This window comes from Nothobranchius furzeri, chromosome 18 (genome assembly GCF_043380555.1).
Source record: "Nothobranchius furzeri strain GRZ-AD chromosome 18, NfurGRZ-RIMD1, whole genome shotgun sequence".
NCBI classification, from domain to species: Eukaryota; Metazoa; Chordata; class Actinopteri; order Cyprinodontiformes; family Nothobranchiidae; genus Nothobranchius; species Nothobranchius furzeri.
The window spans coordinates 16588756-16608827 of NC_091758.1; the positions used below are offsets into that span (position 1 = coordinate 16588756).

Genomic DNA, 20072 nt, shown 5'->3' on the forward strand with positions numbered 1-20072 from the left:
CTTCCCCATAAAGGTGGGTGAGTCATGAACATTAAGTGACTGTGATGTAGATCTGTCAGGGTCAGGTCACGGGGCCAGCAGTCTGAGCAGGGAGACCCAGACTGCCAGCTTCTCTGGTGGAATCAGATGCTAACCACCTTCAGACCAAAATATGTGGGAAACTGACCTGTTACTAATTTAACCAAACGAGATAGTTCAATTGGACCTGCTACAAAGCTAAGCTACGTGCTACTTTGTTGCCGCAGTGGATGAAGCTCAGAGGCACTTTTCTCTCATTCATCCTAATGAGCAAAGGTGGGTGAAAAAAACATTGTTCCTTATTAAACGTGACTTACAATAAAATTTCTTGTGAATTTTCATTCAATTCTATGTTACATATTATTTTACATTATTTTCTCAGGTCCATTTGATTGTAATGTGCCTGTGCCTCAAACTTGCAAACCTCTGGACATCAACAGAGCTGCTTGAGCTGGACTTCTAACAAGACTTCACAGAATTACATGACCATGATTGATCCCAAGACTAGTTGATAATATTGCTGGGCAAAAAAAAAAAAACATTTTTCTTAATACCTGTCCTGAAGTGCTTGATAATCCAGTTACAAATTATCTTTTTCCGTTTACCCATCTGTTTTTAACTGTGTGTAACCTACTCTTGAAATTTTGTTATTCGTTGTATCAGTTTTATTGTTTGTTTTTGTCTGTGAAACACTTTGTGACTTTTATCTGCAAAAAGTAATAAAAATAAATAAACTTCTACTACACATTCAGACGTGGACAAATTTGTTGGCACCCTTCGTTCAATGAAAGAAAAACACACAATGGTCACAGAAATAACTTGAATCTGACAAAAGTAATAATAAATAAAAGTGTATGAAATGTAACCATTGAATGTCAGACTTTGTTTTCAACCACGATTCAATGAAATAATTTAAAAAAATTAACTCATGGAACAGGCCTGGGAAAAAGTTATGGTACCTGTAGAAAAGACTAAACATAATGTGACCAAAGGGACGTGTTAGTTCCAGGTGGGACTACTAATTAGCACCACAGGTATCTACAATCTTGTAATGAGTCAGTGGGCCTATATATAGGATTCCATGTAGTCACTGTGTTGTTGTTGACATGGTGTGTACCACTCAACATGGAGGAAGCAAAGGAAAGAGCTGTCTCAGGAGATTAGAAAGAAAATTATAGACAAGGATATTAAAAGCAAATGCTATAAAACACTTTCCAGGCAGCTAGATGTTCCTGACTACAGTTTCACATAATATTCATAAATTTAAGATCCACGGGACTGTAGCCAACCTCCCTAGATGTGGCCGTAGGAAGAAACATGACAAATCAGAGAGACATAATCCGATTGGTAACAAAAAGAGCCCCGAAAAACTTCTGAAGAGATCCGAGGTGAACTTCAAGCTCAAGGAACCAGTGTCAGATCGCACCATCCATCGTTGTTTGAGCCAAAGTGGACTACATGGGAGATGACCAAGGAGGACACCATTGTTGAAAACAAATCATAAAAAGCCAGACTGGAATATGCCAAACTTCATGTTGACAAGCCACATAGCTTCTTGGAGAATGTTCTATGGACAGATGGGACAAAATTGGAACTTTTTGCCAAGGCTCATCAGATCTATGTTCACTGATGGAAAAATGAAGCTAATTAAGTAACAAACACTGTCCCTACTGTGAAACATGGAGGTGGCTCTGTTATGTTCTGGGGCTGCTTTGCTGCACAGGTGTTTTGAATTTGTGCTGGGTACAGTGCAATCTCAAGACTATCAAGGAATTCTAGAGAGAAATGTGCTGGCCAGTGTCAGAAAGCTTGGTCTAAGTTGAATGTCATGGGTCTTGCAACAGGACAATGACCCAAAACAGCTAAAAACACCCAAGAGTGGCTGAGAGGAAAACATTGGACTATTATAAAGTGGCTTCTATGAGCCCTGACCTGAATCCTATCGAGCTGGAAGGAAGGAGCTGAAACATACTGTCTGAAAAAGGCGCCCTTCATACAGGAGACAACAGGAGCTGTTTGCTCATGAGGAGTGGGCCAAAATACCTGCTGAGATGTGCAAGAATCTCTTTCACAGTTACAGGAATCGTTTGATTGCCTCAAAAGGTTGTGCAACAAAATATGAACTTATGGGTGTTCAGTTCTGTTCCATGAGCTTTTTTTTAATAATTCCATTGAGGCATGGTTGAAAAGCAATGTATGACTTTCACTGGATACATTTCATAGAATTTTATTTATTATTACTTTAGTCAGATTCAAGTTGTTTCTGTGACCACTGTGGGTATTTCTTTCATTGACCAAAGGGTACCAACAATTTCGTCCATGCCTGTACCTGATAAGCAGCTGAGAACAAGGACAGACAGTTGACCTTCTGTTTTGTTTTATTGAAGACAATAACCAAACATATTTTATAAGTAAGAACACAAAGTCTTCATTTGTTCATAGCATTCTTTTTATCGATCAGTTTTTTTACTTCTGTGTACAATGAAAGACTTTTGTTGTTCATGTCCTCTGAAAAACTGAGCTGAAAATAAACTGTAGCTTACAGTGAAAACCTGAAAGTTTTTTTAATTGCTGAAATGCTTTGTTACCCATAACATGGTAGTTTATTGCAGTAGTTTGTCTATAGTGCAGTAGAATTTGGTTGTGCAACATGAAAAGATTCACTATAAGTGTAAGTCTTTTGGTAATTTATCAGTTTCTCTCATCAAAGCCGTTTTCATAATCCAACATTTGTTATTTTTTCCCCATTATCTGCTGTTAGTTTTCTGATAATTGTGTCTTACTTGATGTTTGACAGCAATGGCCCGCAAACTATTTCACTGAAATAACTGATAATTAAAACTTAATTAAAATCAACTAAAGGGGGAGCAATCAGATCCCAAATGTTACCAAATGGTTTTAAAGGATTTTTGTAGGAACAAGTATTTTCTAGACTAAATTTACCACCACCACTGCTCCCCCAAACTGTCACTGTTCGGGTAGTTGTCCTAATTGAAAATGTATTGTTATATTGATTTGACACCTTATCGCTCAGCCCCAACATAGCATGTTTTGTGAATAGGTGAACACTCTACTGGTGATCCAACAGGTTCTGCTGCATGGCTCAGTTCTGTGGAAGCTTCAGCATTTCTGTGGTTCTGTCAAAGCAATGTCCAGTAGAACGGAAAGATGCTTGTCAGTTTTTCTCACACAGAATGTCTCGCCTAAGGCTAGTTAGTGACACGGTTTGATCTTTTTCAGAATGCGTTCCTGAACTGTTGTGCAATGAAGAGGGATCCTACTGGGACTTGTTCATGGCCTCTACAAGAACTCACCAGAGTATGGGTTTCCTAAAAGAAGGGGGCACTGCAGCCAACCATTTGCCTGCACGCCATGTGCCTCTGAAACCAGAGAAGATTCATAAAGGCGGAAGTGTTCAAAGCAGCCGTGAGTTCTGTGATGAAATGGATTTTAGTGGTAGATGCGCTACAACTAAAACCAAGGAGGCCATCATGAAGATGAGTGAAAAGCATTCCAACAGTTTAAACGCTCAGTCTGAAAACATGCCACCTGACAGCATTTGTAAAGGAGTCAAAGTGACACTAGACAATAACAGCATGTGGAACGAGTACTTCAGATGCAGGACAGAAATGATTCTGACTAAACAAGGCTGCAGAATGTTTCCATACTGCCGCTTTCGCATCTCTGGTCTGCAGCCACACAGGAAGTACAGTCTGATCATGGACATCCAGCCTTTAGACAACAACCAATACATATGGACTGGTGAGGGTTGGCAGACTTCTAGAAAAGCAGAATGTCACATAAAAAGTAAGCCATTCATACATCCGGAGTCTCCAGCAACAGGCCAACACTGGATGCAAAGTCCTGTGTCCTTCTACAAACTAAAGCTTACTAACAACCTCTCATACCAAGAGGAGAATATTATCCTCCATCCGCTGCACCGCTATTTGCCACGACTGCATTTAGTAGAGATGGACAAAGCTACAGACATTATCAGACTAAATGATCCCAATGTCCTGACTTTCTCGTTTCGTCAGACTGAGTTTATAACTGTTACTACATACCAAAACCCTCAGTTTGCTCAGCTGAAAGTAAACTACAATCCATTTGCTAAAGGACTGAAGGAGGGTGGACTAAATTCATGGGGCCTTAAACTGAAAGCCAACATAGGCAAAGACGTGAACAAAGATGGGAGTGATTCTGTCTCTGAGCAACATCCTGTGAAGAAAAGCTTGAAGATTTTGCTTGAAAACCATAAACCTAAATGTTCAAAAGAAGGGGTCTCAAGATTTTCTATCGACCATCAGAAAAATTCCACAAAGAACAATGATCCGTGTTCAGCTGCTGTTCCAAAGGAAACTCCAAGGTAAGAGTTACACTTTAATCGTGAAAAATCTCTTAACTATTCTTAATTTTATTTATTTTTACCACATGTTTTATTTAAAGTCCTATTTTAAGTCTCAGTTCAAGGTCCTTTAACTCTTAAGAAACTAAAGTTGTGTGTGTGTGTGTGTGCGTGCGTGTGTGTGCGCGCGTGCGTGTGTGCATGCATGAGTGTTAAATAGCTAGTCTGATAGTCACTCCAATTATAAAGTTGAAACTACTGAAATAATGCACTTTTGCACACTTGTCTAATTTTTAGAGTTTCAACTGTTTGATCGTATTTAAAAGAGTGGGTCCTCCTTAAGTAAGCCTTTCACAGTCTGTGTTCTGCATTTCTATTACACTTATGTTTCACAAGTCCCTTAAATTCAGTTAAGTTTACAAAGGACCAATTCACAACAAAGGTCGTAGTAAGCCAGCTGATGAGCCCCTCCAGGTAGGCATCAGTCGAACAGAACCTCAGACCAGGTGTAGCTTCTCTAGAGAGAAAAACACAAAGAAAACATAAAGTTAGCTGTTAAAATAACTGGAAATAATGCAATTAGAAAACAGTGGAAGAAGAAAGTAGCAGAGAGTAGAAAAGCGGTCAGTATGTCCTCCAGCAGTTTAAGCCTTTAGCAGCACAACTACAGTCGGTGTGGTGCACATCTAAGTTGAGCAATAGCAATAATTGAGCTAATACCGTTATCAGAGTGGGAGCCTTTGTCCGAGTTTACCGGTCAGTTAGAAAACCCAATTATTGAATAAAGTGCTTTCGATTCCACGGTGGTAGGTAGCGACTTGCTCCCTTTCATGTCTGTATTATTCTGGTTAGCCTATAGGAACGCACAAATAGTAAACAAATGCCGGCAGGACTGATTTGAACAAATAACTTTCTCAGGAACCTAGTGGTAGTGTCCTCCCTGGGACTGTGATCGGCGTTGAAATCCCGATCAGATCATACCTAAGATTTAAAAAATGGGACCCAATGCCTTCCTGCTTGATGCTCAGCTTTAAGGGGTTGGATTAGGGGGTTAAACCACCAAATAGTTCCCAAGAGAGGCCACTGCTGCAGCTCACCGCTTCCCACGGGCATGGGTCAAATGCGATGATGAATTTTACAAGTGCGATGATGACTAATGAGACTTTAACAACAATGTTGCAGCACAGTACATTCGTAATTACTCTTCTGTTTGATGGTGTTGCATGGTGTTATGAAAAGTGTTCACACATGGTGAGCCAGATTCCCATTACCCCATGGCCATCATTTCCATGACCCAGACAATCGCCACACTGCTTTGGTCCGAGCCTGTCTTTCAGGCACCGGGCCTTGCTGGTAGTCCGTTCATGGTAGGTTCCTGCTCCTTCAACCTCAAATGTGGAGTTAAGGTTTTCTGTTTAGGAATGATATTAAAGTATGAGGTGGATTTTTTTTTAGTCAAACATAAAAATATTAGAACATTAAAACTAGGGCTGCATGATATTAGGAAAACCTGCAATTCTCTATAACAGTGAGTAATGTTGCGATGACGATATGACCTGCAATACATAAAAACTCAACTTCGTAACATAAAAAAAAATCAAAAACAAAGAAATAAACAATTTTAAAATGACTAAACAATAAATCATGAGAAATGGGAAAAGCAAAAAATTGTCATCAAGAGATGTGAGGGAAGGGAAAAAGATCAATCAGTGGATTCATAAAAAAGCACAATCAGCAGAAAGAAGCTAACTCAGGTGTTTGCTAACCATCCAAATTACACGCCGCCGGCTTCAGGGGCGGGCGTTTAACCTATGAGAACCCACCCAATTGGCCACATGGGTGAAGAGCTTTATTTGATTTGTCAAAAACTTCATGCTTCTGTTTGAAAATACATTGTATGTAGCAAACATTTGAGCTGACCATTCATTGCAAATTTTTTCTGTTCTTTGCTATATGCATATTGCGCATGCTGATATTGCCATGACGATACATTTGCAATATATTGTGCAGCCCTAATTAAAACATTAGACTAAAACATTAGACTACTTAGCTCATTTATTTTAAAAGTGAGCCAATAAAAATCTGTTGTAAACTTAATATTGTAGGGTTTTTCATTTCCCAATGTGTAGCAACAGCAAATGTATTATGATTTGATATTGGATAATTCTGTCCTGATCATGTGCTGAGACCAAAAATTATACTGCAACTCGGTGAATGAGAATATTCTCAAACTTGGCTTCAACCTGGGTACAGGAAGACATTTGGCTCAGTCCTTCAGCATTCATATGGTAATTTTGTCCGATCATATTTCAAAACCGTTCTCGAGTTGGTTCAGTGTAGTACAGGGGCTGCCTTCTTCAAAGGGTCTGTTTAGTTTTTTGAGTCCACATCAAAGTGTGATTACTGTGTTCATACCTTCAAAAACATAACCAGGGTATGAGTTAAAAGGACCAAATACCACACTTGTGAAATTTCCCTCAAAATCAGTATTGGAGGTTTGTTGTGCATAGAAAAGTAACCATAGATGGTAAGTGATGCTGTCTTTGTTTTCTTCATCAGCAATTCACATCCAGCTCAGAAGCTGATTTCTGAGCTGATTCGTGAGGCTCATGTTTCGCTTCGGAGGTGCCCCGTGGAGCAGCTTGACAGCGACCAGAGCAGCTCTCTCAGTGCACCACAGAGTAACACTAAAGCCACAAGTTCGACTGAAGGCAAAAAACTAGGTGTTGGTGAAAGGGACAGTACATCTCCCTCCACACCTCGAAAGCAAAGTCCAACTGGGGAAAGACATCGGAAACTAAAAGATGGAAAGCATCATCTGAACATGGAGCCTAACTGTTGTAGTGCTGCTCCCTCAGAAGTGGGTCAGGTTTCCTCAGAATACTCAGACCACCAACATGTCTCAGCCGCTGCATCAGATACTGTGAAGCAACAAAAGCGTCCGGCTCGGTTGCCCTTGCCAGCACTTGCTCTGTTTTTAAAACAGCACTCAACAAAATATAAAAAGACCAATGGCAAAATGACCTCTCCTACCCAAGCACCTCCAACTGAATCTCCCCCTAAATCCAAGGATGCTATTGCAGCTCCCCATCTAGAGGCCATAGTCAGGAACACCACAGAATGCAGCAGTGCTCATCCGGATCAAATAGATTTGGATGGAACTGAACAAGCAGGGGAGGCAGCAGAACAGTCCTCCAGTCAGTTAAGTCATAACTCTATCATGGCTTCATATTCAGTGGACACAAAAACTGATGACCCCTTAGCCTTTGCTCCTGAAGGTCTGGGTTCAGAGCTAAAAGTCCCTGATGATAAACCAGTGACGACTAACTTCCATGATTCCTTTAGTCCCCCCTCCCTCTCAACATGTTCTACCTCATTTCCCGTTTCCCATTCGCTCCCACATACAGTGTTATCTGCCCCAAACTCTCCTAAAACTGCAGTAGAGTCTTCTGACCCCTTGAAGTCTGAGCCTTTGCTCTTTTACTCAGAGTGTTCTTTTGACTTTGGTCCTCTGTCTCTTGCAAGTTCTCCAGAACCATTACCTTCCTTACCAGCATGTTTAGGTTTAGATACTGAGTCCTCCTCTGCAGCAGCTGCTACAAATGAATCTGTTAAGGACCCAGAACACAGCAAAAGTACATCAGTCCTTAAATGGCACACAGTGTTACCTCCCCCTGAGACAAATGTACAGTCTTTGTTTACATTTCATTCCCCCCATCAGGTTTCTCCTTTAATGTCTGTTACACCACCTTTGTTTCCTCGCCACCTTCAACCACCAAGTCTTAATTCAACACCCACCTCCCCAAATGGCTCCACTCAATCATTTCAAGAGACTGAACCACCTCTGCCTTTCCCTGGAGAGTTGTCCCCCCTCACCCTCCAGCTATCCTTGTCCCCCACATTCTCTTCACTAGATGAAAATGGATTGTCCCCAACACCTTCCCTGTCAGATCTTGTGCACCTTTTCACCACTGATGTCGATATTGGGATGGGGGTGGAATTTGCAAACACAGAGCCCACATCTGCTCCTTGTCCATCCCCAACTGTGGCAGAAATACAAGAAGCTTCTTCGCAGATGCTACAAGTTCCAGTCGGCAAGCCCTGCACGAAAAAGAAGGCTTCCAAGTCTACAAAGCTAGCCCGGTTGGACATGGACCAGAGTTTGGATGACTACAGAAGTAAGCAGCCTAACCTGGATGAAGTGGAGGAGCAGCTTTTTATCTCATTCACGTCTAAGGTAAACCTAGAGAAACTACTTTCAGGAGATGTAAGGACACACAACACAAGTAAAACCCTTAACTATGTGCCAGAATTCTTGTATTACAACTTTAATTCCACTTCTTTAAAAGTCATTAGGTTAAACAGGTAGAAAGTTATGCAGGGCATGGTGGATTGTTTTTAAGTGCACTTAATTTAGTCTGATTCAGAAGTTCTTTGCCTTAGTTGACCTTTACTAAGTCTTAGTAGATTTAGTTGGTCCTCTACAAAGTTTTTCATGATTTAAATTATTTTTTTGACTTAGGTTTTTGGTTTTAGCAGTAATTATTTAACTCCATTAACCACAGCATGTTAGCCCCCTCTTCTGACATGGAGTTCCCTGTGGTTGTATTTTTGGTCCACACTTATTCTCCATTCATTTGCTTCTCCATACGGACATATAACATCCTTTGTAATATTTTGTAGACGACACTTACATTTACCGTTAAATACATAGATCTTTGTGGGATAATGGTACTTTTGGCAAAAGCTGCTGAAAACGTACTACTTTAGATTTGCTCATACTTTAATAATAATAAAATTTATTTGTAAAGCAATTTTCATTGAAGTCCTGTACATTCACAACAGATATAAAATCCTCTCTATTTGTAATTAGAAACATTGTAAATCTGTAGTTTATTTATTTATTAACTTATATTTTAGGAGGATTAAACCACTTGAGATGAAACATCTCGTTTACGAGTGGGTCCTCCTACCGCAGAGAAATGAAACACAAGAAGACAGAGGCAGTACACTATAGAATGAAACACAGTCAATTCAAAAATAATTAACAAATGACAACTTTGTTTATGTTCCGGATTCTAAAAAAAACAACAAATCCACACACCAGTCACCCACTATTGTGAGCTTGGTGTGGTGTGTGTGTGTGTGTGTGTGTGTGTGTGTGTGTGTGTGTGTGTGTGTGTGTGTGTGTGTGTGTGTGTGTGTGTGTGTGTGTGCGTGCGTGCGTGCGTGTGCGTGTTTTCATGCTGTAAACCTCAATCCCTCGCCCACTCCAGGTGGATCTTTTTGGGATGTTTGTTTTTAAGTCCAAGAAACACCAAATGTTTCATGCAATGTGGAAAAAACACCATTATTTCAAAACGTATGTGGTAAGTTTTTTTATCTGATCATTTCATATATGATATGATATATATGACTTCTAAAACAATCACATCAACAAATTTTCATGTTGCATCTAGTCTCAAATTGCCTTGAATATGTCTCAGTTTGAGTCTCCTACTCGTCTGAAAGTGGTCTCACATTTATCTACTTTGACAGGTTCTAGATGGGGGCAATGACCCTGGTACTATCAGAGAAAATATGTTACACAAATGTCTTTAACCCTTTATAGAGCCAGTGTCTATATTTAGACACTTCCACTCACATAATAAATTATGTCAAGTGTGCCTTTTCACGGACTCGTAGAATTACAGGATTTCACCCAACCAATCATCAGAGATCAAGATAGTCACAGTTTGAGCCATGCTGCCATTCGACCAATCAGCGCAGGGCTGTGACGTGCTAAATATTGGTGTGCTGGAAAACTGCCTTCCTGCAGCTCGGTCTCTCCTCATGATCTAAAAAAAGCTAACAATGGTAGTTTTATTAAACTCTCACATCACAAGGTTCACCAGTTTTGCTAAATAAGGATATATGTATATCAAATCGCAGCTGCCATATTTGATAATATGCCCAGAACAAGTAAAAGAAATGTACATTTTTGGTAAAAATCTATAGTTTTTTTTTTTCAATATAATATTCACAATGTTGTTAACAGTAATAATAACAAATATAATATGAAATCTATTTTTCATTTTTAAGATAATATTTCTATGTAAATTGGAGGAGGACTGTAATTCTGAGCTACTACAGCAATCAATTTCCCTCTGGGATTAATAAAGTATTTTTGAATTGAATTGAATTGTGCCAGCCAATCCTGCGATCAGTGACGATGATAAAGAGGACATTGAGGCAGATCCTTAAATAAAAGCATTGTCAAATATTCTAATATTATTGACAGGGCCAGTGTCCATATTTGATCACTTTGTTTTCTATGAAAATAAACACTTTTGAAAATTGTAATAACAAAAGAAAACTTTAGTTATATAGCACAATTACACCCTGGTGTTAAAATTCCATCCATCCATTTGCGGGGGCAGTAGCCTAAGCAGAGAGGCCCACACTTCCCTCTCCCCATCCACTTGGGCCAGCTCCTCCAGGGGAATCCTAAGGTGTTCCCTGGCCAACCGCGAGACATCGTCCCTCCAGCGGGTCTTCCTTTAGGTCTTCTCCCGGTTGGACGTTCCCGGGAAACCTCACCAGCGATGCAAGCCGGAGGCCCAATGCTCATGACCATAGGTGAGGTTAGGAATGTAGATCGGCCGGTAAATCTAGAGCTTAGCCTCCTGGCTCAGCTCTCTCTTCACCACGACAGATCGGTACAACGCCCGCATCACTGCAGATGCAGCACCAATCCACCTGTTGATCTCTCGTTCCATCTTTGCCTCACTCGTGAACAAGACCCCGAGATACTTCAACTCCTCCACTTGGGCAGGACCTCATCCCTGACCCAGACAAGGCATTCTACCCTTTTCTGACTTAAAGTTTTAAATTATTTCAGTGTGTGTCCTTTAAAGGTTTATGGTCAGAATGCTGTTTGTCTAAAGCAGGCCTACTCAGATACTGGGTTCATTTAAAGGGTTGTATGTTGTTGTTGTTTTGCTGTTAACCAGAGCAGTTATTAATGTTCTCCAATGTGATTCTTAGCTTAATGATTAAATAGTTGCTGATAGGATATTCCATGAACATGGAAGATAAAATCCATTTTAATGTTTCAGGAGGCGCTCAGAATCCACATTGCAGATTCTTGTGGAGATCTTAACTCTCAACCTCGGATACTTCCTGAAGAAAAACAAACAGACGAGAAACCCAAACTCAGCAACGATGGTATGATCTGACCTATCGTTTAAAAACATCTTCTGTGTAAATGTTAAATATGCTACAGACTTTAGTCAGGTGTAAGGTACTCAAAAAGTTCAGCTCTGGAATACAACTTTACTGTATTTCAGCAGATTGTGTGAAGGAAACCATTGCTGCCTTCCAGAAAAATCTTTTGAAAGACCTGGACCTGATGAAATACAGACAGGTCATCCATCCAGTGCTACAGGAAGGTAAGCATCTCCCGCGCTAAAGGAGTCATATCATTGTACAGGTGGCTCGGCTAAGCCAACGTTTGTTTGTGTTGGCTGCTCTTTGTGAGCTCAGTTGGACTTAAGATGACTCTTCTGGATCCGGCCCTGTCCATTGACCTACAGTACTTAGGAGTCTGTCTTCCCATCCCTCCACCTGGAACCGATGTGGAGCCACAAACTCGGACTCTGCCACCATCTCAAGGTGAGGTGTCTAAAGTGAAACTCAAGAACAGAGAGCCAGAGTCTTAACCCAAACTGCAAAAGAAGGTTTCACTAAGTTATTCGTTGTCCTTTACCTTCAGGTGGTTCTTCTACGTTTCTATCCAGAACGGGAAAAACTACAGATGTGACTCAGATTAAAGGCTGGAGAGAGAAGTTCACATCATCAATGACCTTACCCATCTCAGAGTCTGGCCCAGAAGCTCCCACAGGTCCTCAGCTGTCTGGTTCAACACCACAGCTTGGTAGGGTCTAGTAAAATATATCTCTCAAAATATAAGATCACAAGTTAAGCAGTGATCAAAGAATGCTTAAAACCATCTTGGATCTTAACAATGAGCTGAAGACATCAGACAGTCAGGATCCTGGACCAGGTCTCAGATTTAATCTGCGTTGCATCCTACAGGTGTTCCCAGTTCCGAACCGCAGAAGAAGAACCTGTCAGCATTCTGCAGCGACATGCTGGATGAGTATCTGGAGAATGAAGGCAAGCTGATCGATGAGCGAGCTGCAAGTTTCTCCCAACCTCCGGTGGAGACGCCAGTCTATAAGCTCCCCAAGATCAGCTCCAGTTACGTTCGGACGTTGGACCACATTCAGACGAACAAGACAACTGTCTCACCTGCCTCAGACCTCATTTCAGGTTTCATCCCACCATCTAAGAGACCTCGTCTCAGTGAAACAAAAATCGACAGAAGGACGGAGAAGAAACTCAGGGGTCCCAAACGGAACAAATCCAAGCCGGCTCTGTCTGAATCCAGTCCATGTGTCCTGCAACAGCCTGTAGTCCTGACACCTGGTGGGCTGTCTCAGCCCATCAAATCTGTAAAACAACCCCCTGTTGCTAGGAGAAGAAAGCTCAAACACATTACCTCATCCCATATCCTCAGCCATTCCGGGTCCATTGCCGTGGTTTCAGATATGCACCGGGATCTGGCCCCAGTGGAGTCAGATTCTGAGCTCGAGCAGACTTCTGGTCCAAGTGTGAATGCTGGCAAGAGGGAAAGCCAACCCACGGTGACTCGGGCCCTGCTGAGACAGAAGGAACTGGAGAACGGTGTGGTGTGGGAGGGCTGTGACCCGACCAGCATCACAAAGGAGAGGGCCGCCATTGCGCTGACTTCTCTCTTTACTCAGACTGTGAGAACACACACGTCACACCACAAAATGATTTGTTGTTCTCTAGTTGACTCATCAGGAACAAAACTTATCAGTCACCTACGAGAAAAAAACCAAATACGTAGCCATAATGTCATTGTTTCAATGGTTAGTCAGACCGCTCAGTAAAGTGATGATCTTCTCTTCCTGTCATTCCTCCTCTTCTTCTCAGGGTTTTGTGAGTGAGGATCCGACCGCCCCGGTCCAGCTGCCTCAGAAACGAGCACTCCCCTGTCAGAACGACTTCTGCAGGCTTGGCTGTGTCTGTTCCAGCTTGTCCTACAACCCCAGGATCAGCCACTGTGGTCGTCCCCCCTGCATGTTTGGCTGCAGCTGCCTGAAGCAGAAGGTGGTCCTTCTCAAGAACCTCGACAGCTCTGACTCCAGCACACCCTCCCACCATGACAAAGCCAAGAAGAGGAAGAAGAAGAAGAAAAAGAAGAAGAAAAGGAGGATGAAGATGGCATACGGTATGACTCTTAAGTTATCATCAATACAGAAGTGCCAAAAACGGGGGTCAGCAGCCCCAGTCCTCAAGGTTTAGCTATTTCCTTCTCCTACACACCTGATTTAAATGAAGGAGTGATCAACAGTAATAGACTATATGACTGTAGGCTATATCTTTGGCAGGTTCCGCAGCGGTCGCTTACAAAAACACAAGAGAGAATACAAACAGTACTGCTATGCAGAAGTGATTCAACTGGCTAAAAAGTCAAGAAGCATCAAACCAGGGGTCCGTGGTATAAACCTTATTAATTCGTTCAAATCAGGTGTGTTAGAGCAGGAAGATGGTAAAAAGCAGCAGAGTGGTAGCAATGAGCCCTGAGCTATCCTGTCCTCGGGACAAACGGTCTCATTCAGCAGGATCACCAGCTTGTTGTCTTTATTGTGCAACTGCTTATTAAGAAGACCCTTCACGTTTGTTTTTAAATATTACATCAGAACTCAACAGTTGCATGAATGCCAGGGTTCTGTATGTGCCTTGTAGGGTCTGTTGTGGTTTCAAGATTGAGGCAGAGTAGAGGAAGGTTTCAGACTTAACCGAACTTAACTTTGAACACGTTCTTGTGAAGATGAACTTGTTTGAAATGATTAAAAATGTATTTGTGTAAAGCTCATCATTATCGTTCACCGTGTAGTACTGAAGGAGGCAGACAGTGTTACCCAGTCTGTTAAGCGGGTTCGCACTCTGTGGAGGAGGAACGTAGAGGACACTGATCCAGAGCCAACGTACAACCCGATCATTGCCCTGCCTTCCTCCAGCCCAGCTGTAAGCTCACTCTGCAATAAATACAACAGGACAGCAGATGGATACTTCACCAGCTTCAGTGGTTTCTGCTTCTGTCTGTAGGTCAAGTCCAAATGCAGAAGTCTTCACAGCAGCTGTGCTAGAGTGCAGTGCTTCAGAGGAAAGACCTTGAAACAGAAGGTAAATCACAGATTTTAAAGTCAAGAAACAAATTTAGATATGTAAAAAATGTTAGCCGTTTGCTGTAATTAGTTCTAACTTGGTTTGTTTCTGTGATTATAGATCACCTAATGTTAAACTGATCTTATCTGTTAGCTAACCACATTATCATTACTTTTTATTTTGTTATTTTTCTACAGGAGGCATCAAACGATGCAAGGCTGACCAGACAGAAAACTCTCAAACAGCAAGAGCTGACCTCCAAGGGGACAGAAACAAAAACATCCGATTCTCCTTCTTGTAGGTTGAGGACAAACCCACCTGCTCCCGCAAACATCAGTTTATACTTCCCGTAGTATTTTCTGTGGTATTTTCTAATTCTGGTCTTTGCCTGATGGAGGTTTTTCTTTCTTCTTCAGCAACTAAAAAGGCCCAGCAGGACCAGGGATCCCTCGTTAAGTCTACTCAAAATCCTCCTGCAGAGCGCACACCTAAGCCAGCCAGGCGTCTCTTCATCATGGCCGACTGTAAATGGGATTGTAATGAAGACCGAAGCTTAGTTTTGAAGAAGCTGTGTCGGCTGATGGCTCGGGAACAACTGGACAAATGGTTCTGGTTCAAAAAATACCTTATCAGTCCCATCAATAAGACTCTAGTGAAGACTGGATTCAGGCCGTACATCCAGTACACGGTCCAGGTCTCCGCTCCCAGCCTGAAGAAGAAACAAGATGCAGTACCAGAAAAAGAGGCAACCAAAGGAAACCAGAAAAACGTCAAATCGTCCACACTACATGAGCAGGTGAGCAGAAACCTGAGTCTCATGTCTGACATGACTGCTATGATAATCACAGGCACCTTATTAGTGGATAAAATGCATCCCTGGGTTTTAAAAGTTGGGGACCAAACCTGTGGTTTGGCTCCCAACTTTTTTAACTCAACCGAACATTAATTCTGGCACAAGATCAAAAGCTTTGGTCCCTTACGGCTGCAGGGGCCGGGACCTCAGTCAGTTGTACCTTTTTGGGCCATTCCCATCTGTATCGGGTCGGCCCGGGCCGGGTAGCGTAGGTTGTTTACATATCTGGATGGCCTGGTATTTTTCCGGGCCAACCAAGGCTCATTCTCAGCCCTCTTCTCGAGGGGGTCTGCTTCAGGCCGACCAGGGCCAACACACCCACTGCTGACAGCAAATTCACACCTTCCATTAGAGCAAGCCTCTGATTGGTGGGTAGAATCAGCCCACATGGGCTTAAGACAAAGATGTGTGGAATCAACCGGGCCAGGCTGGGGCCGACTGGGGCTAGCCGGCCCGGGCCGACCCGGTACAGATGGGAATGGCCCATTTGACTGTACCCTGACCCAGAACCAGTTGGTTGTGGGAGACTGTATCAAGGGCTAACTGCCCCAAACAGCATAAGAACCTTGAGGCACTTGCCTTTTTCATAACACAATGGCTCCGCTTTGCAGCAAAGTGAAAGTGGCATCAGGGAGCCTTTGGTCATTCATAAGTGGTCAGCATTTGAAGGTACTGTGGCGACATCATGTGTTTTTCACAAAAGATTATGCAATGACGGTATAATAGTGGTATGGGGCCGGTCTCCGAGCTGTTGACGTGCTGTCACAGAGATCTTCTTGGCTTGAATCTAACTTGTTTTTATCCAGTTTAAAGCCACGCTCCTTGAGTTTTTTTCACAAGCTGCTCTAAAAGGTGGCTGTCCTTTACAGTCCCCATGTTTTGTCTGATGACCTGTGCTTCAGCTCTAAAATTTCTATTCAATTCAAGTTTATTTATAAAGCACCAAATCACAACAAGAGTCGTCTCAAGGCACCTCACATAGTAAACATTCCAATACAAGTCAGTTCATTAAGCCAATCAGACAAAAGTTTCCTATATAAGGAACCCAGCAAATTGCACTGAGTCACTGACTTGTGTCAGAGTCTTCACAGCAATCCTCATACTAAACAAGCATAAAAACCAGAAGGTCCCAGATCTCTCAAAAACCAAAACCGACTGCCCGTGTTCACTTGCCTTTTGACAGTTGTTGCCTCCCAGGGCTCGACTCAAGTCTAACACATGATCATGACATCACCCTCTTCCACAAAGGCTTGGTCTTCATTCAGAAGTGCACCATTGCGTTAATATTGCTATCAAGCTTAAAGATTAAAGTCCCATTTAGTCGTCACACACACACTCAGGTGTGTGGTGAAATTTATTCTCCGCATTTGACCCATCCCCTGGGGGAGCGGTGAGCTGCAGACACAGCCGCGCTCGGGAACTATTTGGTGGTTTAACCCCCCAATCCAACCCCTTAATGCTGAGTGTCAAGCAGGGAGGCATTGGGTCCCATTTTTTCAAATTCTTTGGTATGACCCGACCAGGAGTCGAACCCCTGATCTCCCGATCTCAGGGCGGACACTCTACCACTAGGTCACTGAGTCGGTCTTTCAATGAATGCATGAATGCCGCAATATTACGTCATCGTTGTGCCACCACAGCGATTCCATGCGACACGCTGTGACACATTACCCCAATTTGCTGCCAGGGTGAAAGAGGCTACTGAAACTCGCCCAACGAAATATTGTAGTGATTCATGGGTGGGGACCACAGATATCAGTGTCTTTCTCATACTTTGCATCTTATTTGAAGTAAACAATAATTAGCCTTCCCTATTATTTCACACACTGGTAGTGATGAGCTACAATGTAGCCACAGCTGCCCCGTGGCACACTACAGTTGGGTTCAGCGAGGTTTGAAGTGTCTTGACCAAGGACATGATTGATATGAATAGAGAGACTGGCGTCAAACTAGAAACTCACCAATGACAGGGCAATCATCTAAGCCCTGAACCACTATCCCTTTATACCAGCTCAGTGGCCTAGTGGTAGAGTGTCCGCCCTGAGACTGGGAGATCAGGGTTCGACTCCTGGTCGGGTCATACCAAAGACTTTGAAAAAATGGGACCCAATGCCTCCCTGCTTGACACTCAGCATTAAGGGGTTGGATTGGGGGGTTAAACCACCAAATGGTTCCCGAGCGCGGCTGTGTCTGCAGCTCACCGCTCCCCCAGGGGATGGGTCAAATGCGGAGAACAAATTTTGCACACACATCAGTGTGTGTGACGACTAATGGGACTTTAACTTTAACTTTAACTTTGACTTGGTCTTGTTAGAAGTTGAGTCGCAGAAGATTAGGTCTGATCAAAATTCTTGTTTTTCAGGACTACCCATCAAAACCGACTCCTGGTGATGAGCGATCTCCTAAAGACTGCCGAAAGAAGGTGCAGAAGCCAGAGTATATAGAGGACTGGCAGATTGAGGTGACTGAGGATACACAGCCCGTGGAGGACTGGCAGAAGGAGGTGACTGAGGAGACACAGGTCATAGAGGACTGGCAGAAGGAGGTGACTGAGGAGACACAGCCCGTGCAGGACTGGCAGAAGGAGGCGACTGTGGAGACACAACCCCTGCAGGACTGGCAGAAGGAGGCGACTGTGGAGATACAACCCCTGCAGGACTGGCAGAAGGAGGCGACTGTGGAGATACAACCCCTGCAGGACTGGCAGAAGGAGGCGACTGTGGAGACACAACCCCTGCAGGACTGGCAGAAGGAGGTGACTGAGGCGACACAACCCCTGCAGGACTGGCAGAAGGAGGCGACTGTGGAGACACAACCCCTGCAGGACTGGCAGAAGGAGGCGACTGTGGAGATACAACCCCTGCAGGACTGGCAGAAGGAGGCGACTGTGGAGACACAACCCCTGCAGGACTGGCAGAAGGAGGCGACTGTGGAGACACAACCCCTGCAGGACTGGCAGAAGGAGGTGACTGAGGCGACACAACCCCTGCAGGACTGGCAGAAGGAGGTGACTGAGGCGACACAACCCCTGCAGGACTGGCAGAAGGAGGTGACTGAGGCAACACAGGTCATAAAGGACTGGCAGAAGGAGGTGACTGTGGAGACACAGCCCCTGCAGGACTGGCAGAAGGAGGTGACTGTGGAGACACAGCCCGTGGAGGATTGGGAGAAGGAGGTACTCGAAGAGGAACAGCTTGTAGAGGACTGGCAGAAAGAGGTGATAGAGGAGACAGATGTTTTAGAGGACTGGCAGAAAGAAGTAAAGAAAAGTGAAATGAAGGAGGAGAGTCAGTGCCACTCAAAATACAAGGATGAAAGACAGGAGAGAAGTGCAAAAATGAAATCAAATAAAAAAAAGATTGAAGGGATAGCTCTGCCTTCTCTGAAAAAAGTGTCTCCTGCTGGATACCTCCCAGCCAATAGGAAACACCCTGGGGGAACTGATCACCTGATTCAGGTAAGCTCCCCATCTACTGATGGTTTTCAGTTCTTTGTTATAGAAATTTTCAGCCTTGATTTTCCTAGATTATTTTGCTGAGCAGAAACCGGTCCATTGGGATTTCTTCAGAGATGGCAGAAATTCTTCTGGCCTAAATCTGAGGGTAGTTTTTGACCTCAGTGTTCCAGATATATCAGAGGAGGTTCTCAGACTGATTAGCTCAGACAAACTGATTCAGATGGTTTAAACAGGACCACAAAAATTGCTCTACTGGTGGAACTGATGGATCCGTTGGTTTTTAGTCCCATGAGTTCACCACTCATGGGAGAGGTCAAAGGGGTCAGGTGTGTTGTGTGCCGAGTGGTAGCCAAAGGCAGAAACCATGGCAGTCTGATCCTCAGCTCCTGAACAAGTTTCCTCAAGACTGGTTGGACTTTCTACCACTCTGGAGTTGCTCCCATTAAGGGGTGCCAAGCAGGGGTGGGCATACTTTTTGCCGCCCATCTTGGTGCTTGTACATTGGGGTTTACCCCGGTAATTGAGAGGGTAGCCTCATGCGAATGTGTGAGGGGATGGGTCCTGACTGTGGTTTGTGCTTATGCACCAAACTGCAGCTCAGACTACCCAACCTTTTTTGGAGTCCCCCAAGGAGTGCTGGAGAGCACTCCTTTTAATGACTCCCTCATTGTCCTAGGAGATTTCATTGCTCATGTGGGCAACAACAGTGAGACCTGGAAAGGTGTTGTTGGGAGGAACGGCCCCCCGATCGGATTTCAAGCAGTGTTTTTTAATTGGACTTCTTTGCTTGTCACATGGATTGTCCATAATGAGCACCATGTTCCAGCATAGTTGTGTCCATTTGCTCTTGGCACCAGGAGACCTTAGGCTGTAGTTTGGTGATAGACTTAGTTGTCTTCTCTTCTGATCTGCAGCCACTTGTCTTGGACACTCGGGTGAAGAGAGGGGTGGAGCTGTAAACTAACCACTATGTGGTGGTGAGTTGGCTTCGATGGTGGAAGAGGATGCTGGTCAGACCTGGCAGGCCTAAACATATTGTGAGGGTCTGCTGGGAATGTCTGGCAGAGTTTACTGTCCGAAGGAGCTTCAATTCCCTCTGAGTCTGAGTGGGCCATGTTCCATGCTTCAATTGAGGCCACAGGGTCATCTATGCCTGTCTT

At 43.5% G+C, this 20072-nt stretch overlaps 1 protein-coding gene across 6 annotated transcripts in view; it reads left to right on the top strand.

The window, feature by feature from the left end:
- The window catches only part of mgaa (MAX dimerization protein MGA a), a 42003-nt gene that overhangs the window by 5824 nt on the left and 16107 nt on the right, over positions 1-20072 (top strand). For 5 of the 6 annotated variants that reach the window (XM_054741894.2, XM_054741897.2, XM_054741898.2 and 2 more), the window contains exons 2-14: positions 3259-4384; positions 6923-8600; positions 11461-11569; positions 11692-11793; positions 11888-12016; positions 12117-12278; positions 12440-13173; positions 13364-13661; positions 14331-14461; positions 14543-14620; positions 14800-14899; positions 15019-15398; positions 17818-18912. In XM_054741894.2, coding sequence (XP_054597869.2) covers positions 3312-4384; positions 6923-8600; positions 11461-11569; positions 11692-11793; positions 11888-12016; positions 12117-12278; positions 12440-13173; positions 13364-13661; positions 14331-14461; positions 14543-14620; positions 14800-14899; positions 15019-15398; positions 17818-18912 — 6069 coding nt within the window. In that variant the 5' untranslated portion in view covers positions 3259-3311. The remainder of the gene's footprint in view (positions 1-3258; positions 4385-6922; positions 8601-11460; positions 11570-11691; positions 11794-11887; positions 12017-12116; positions 12279-12439; positions 13174-13363; positions 13662-14330; positions 14462-14542; positions 14621-14799; positions 14900-15018; positions 15399-17817; positions 18913-20072) is intronic. The other variant, XM_054741896.2, reaches the window with a different exon arrangement.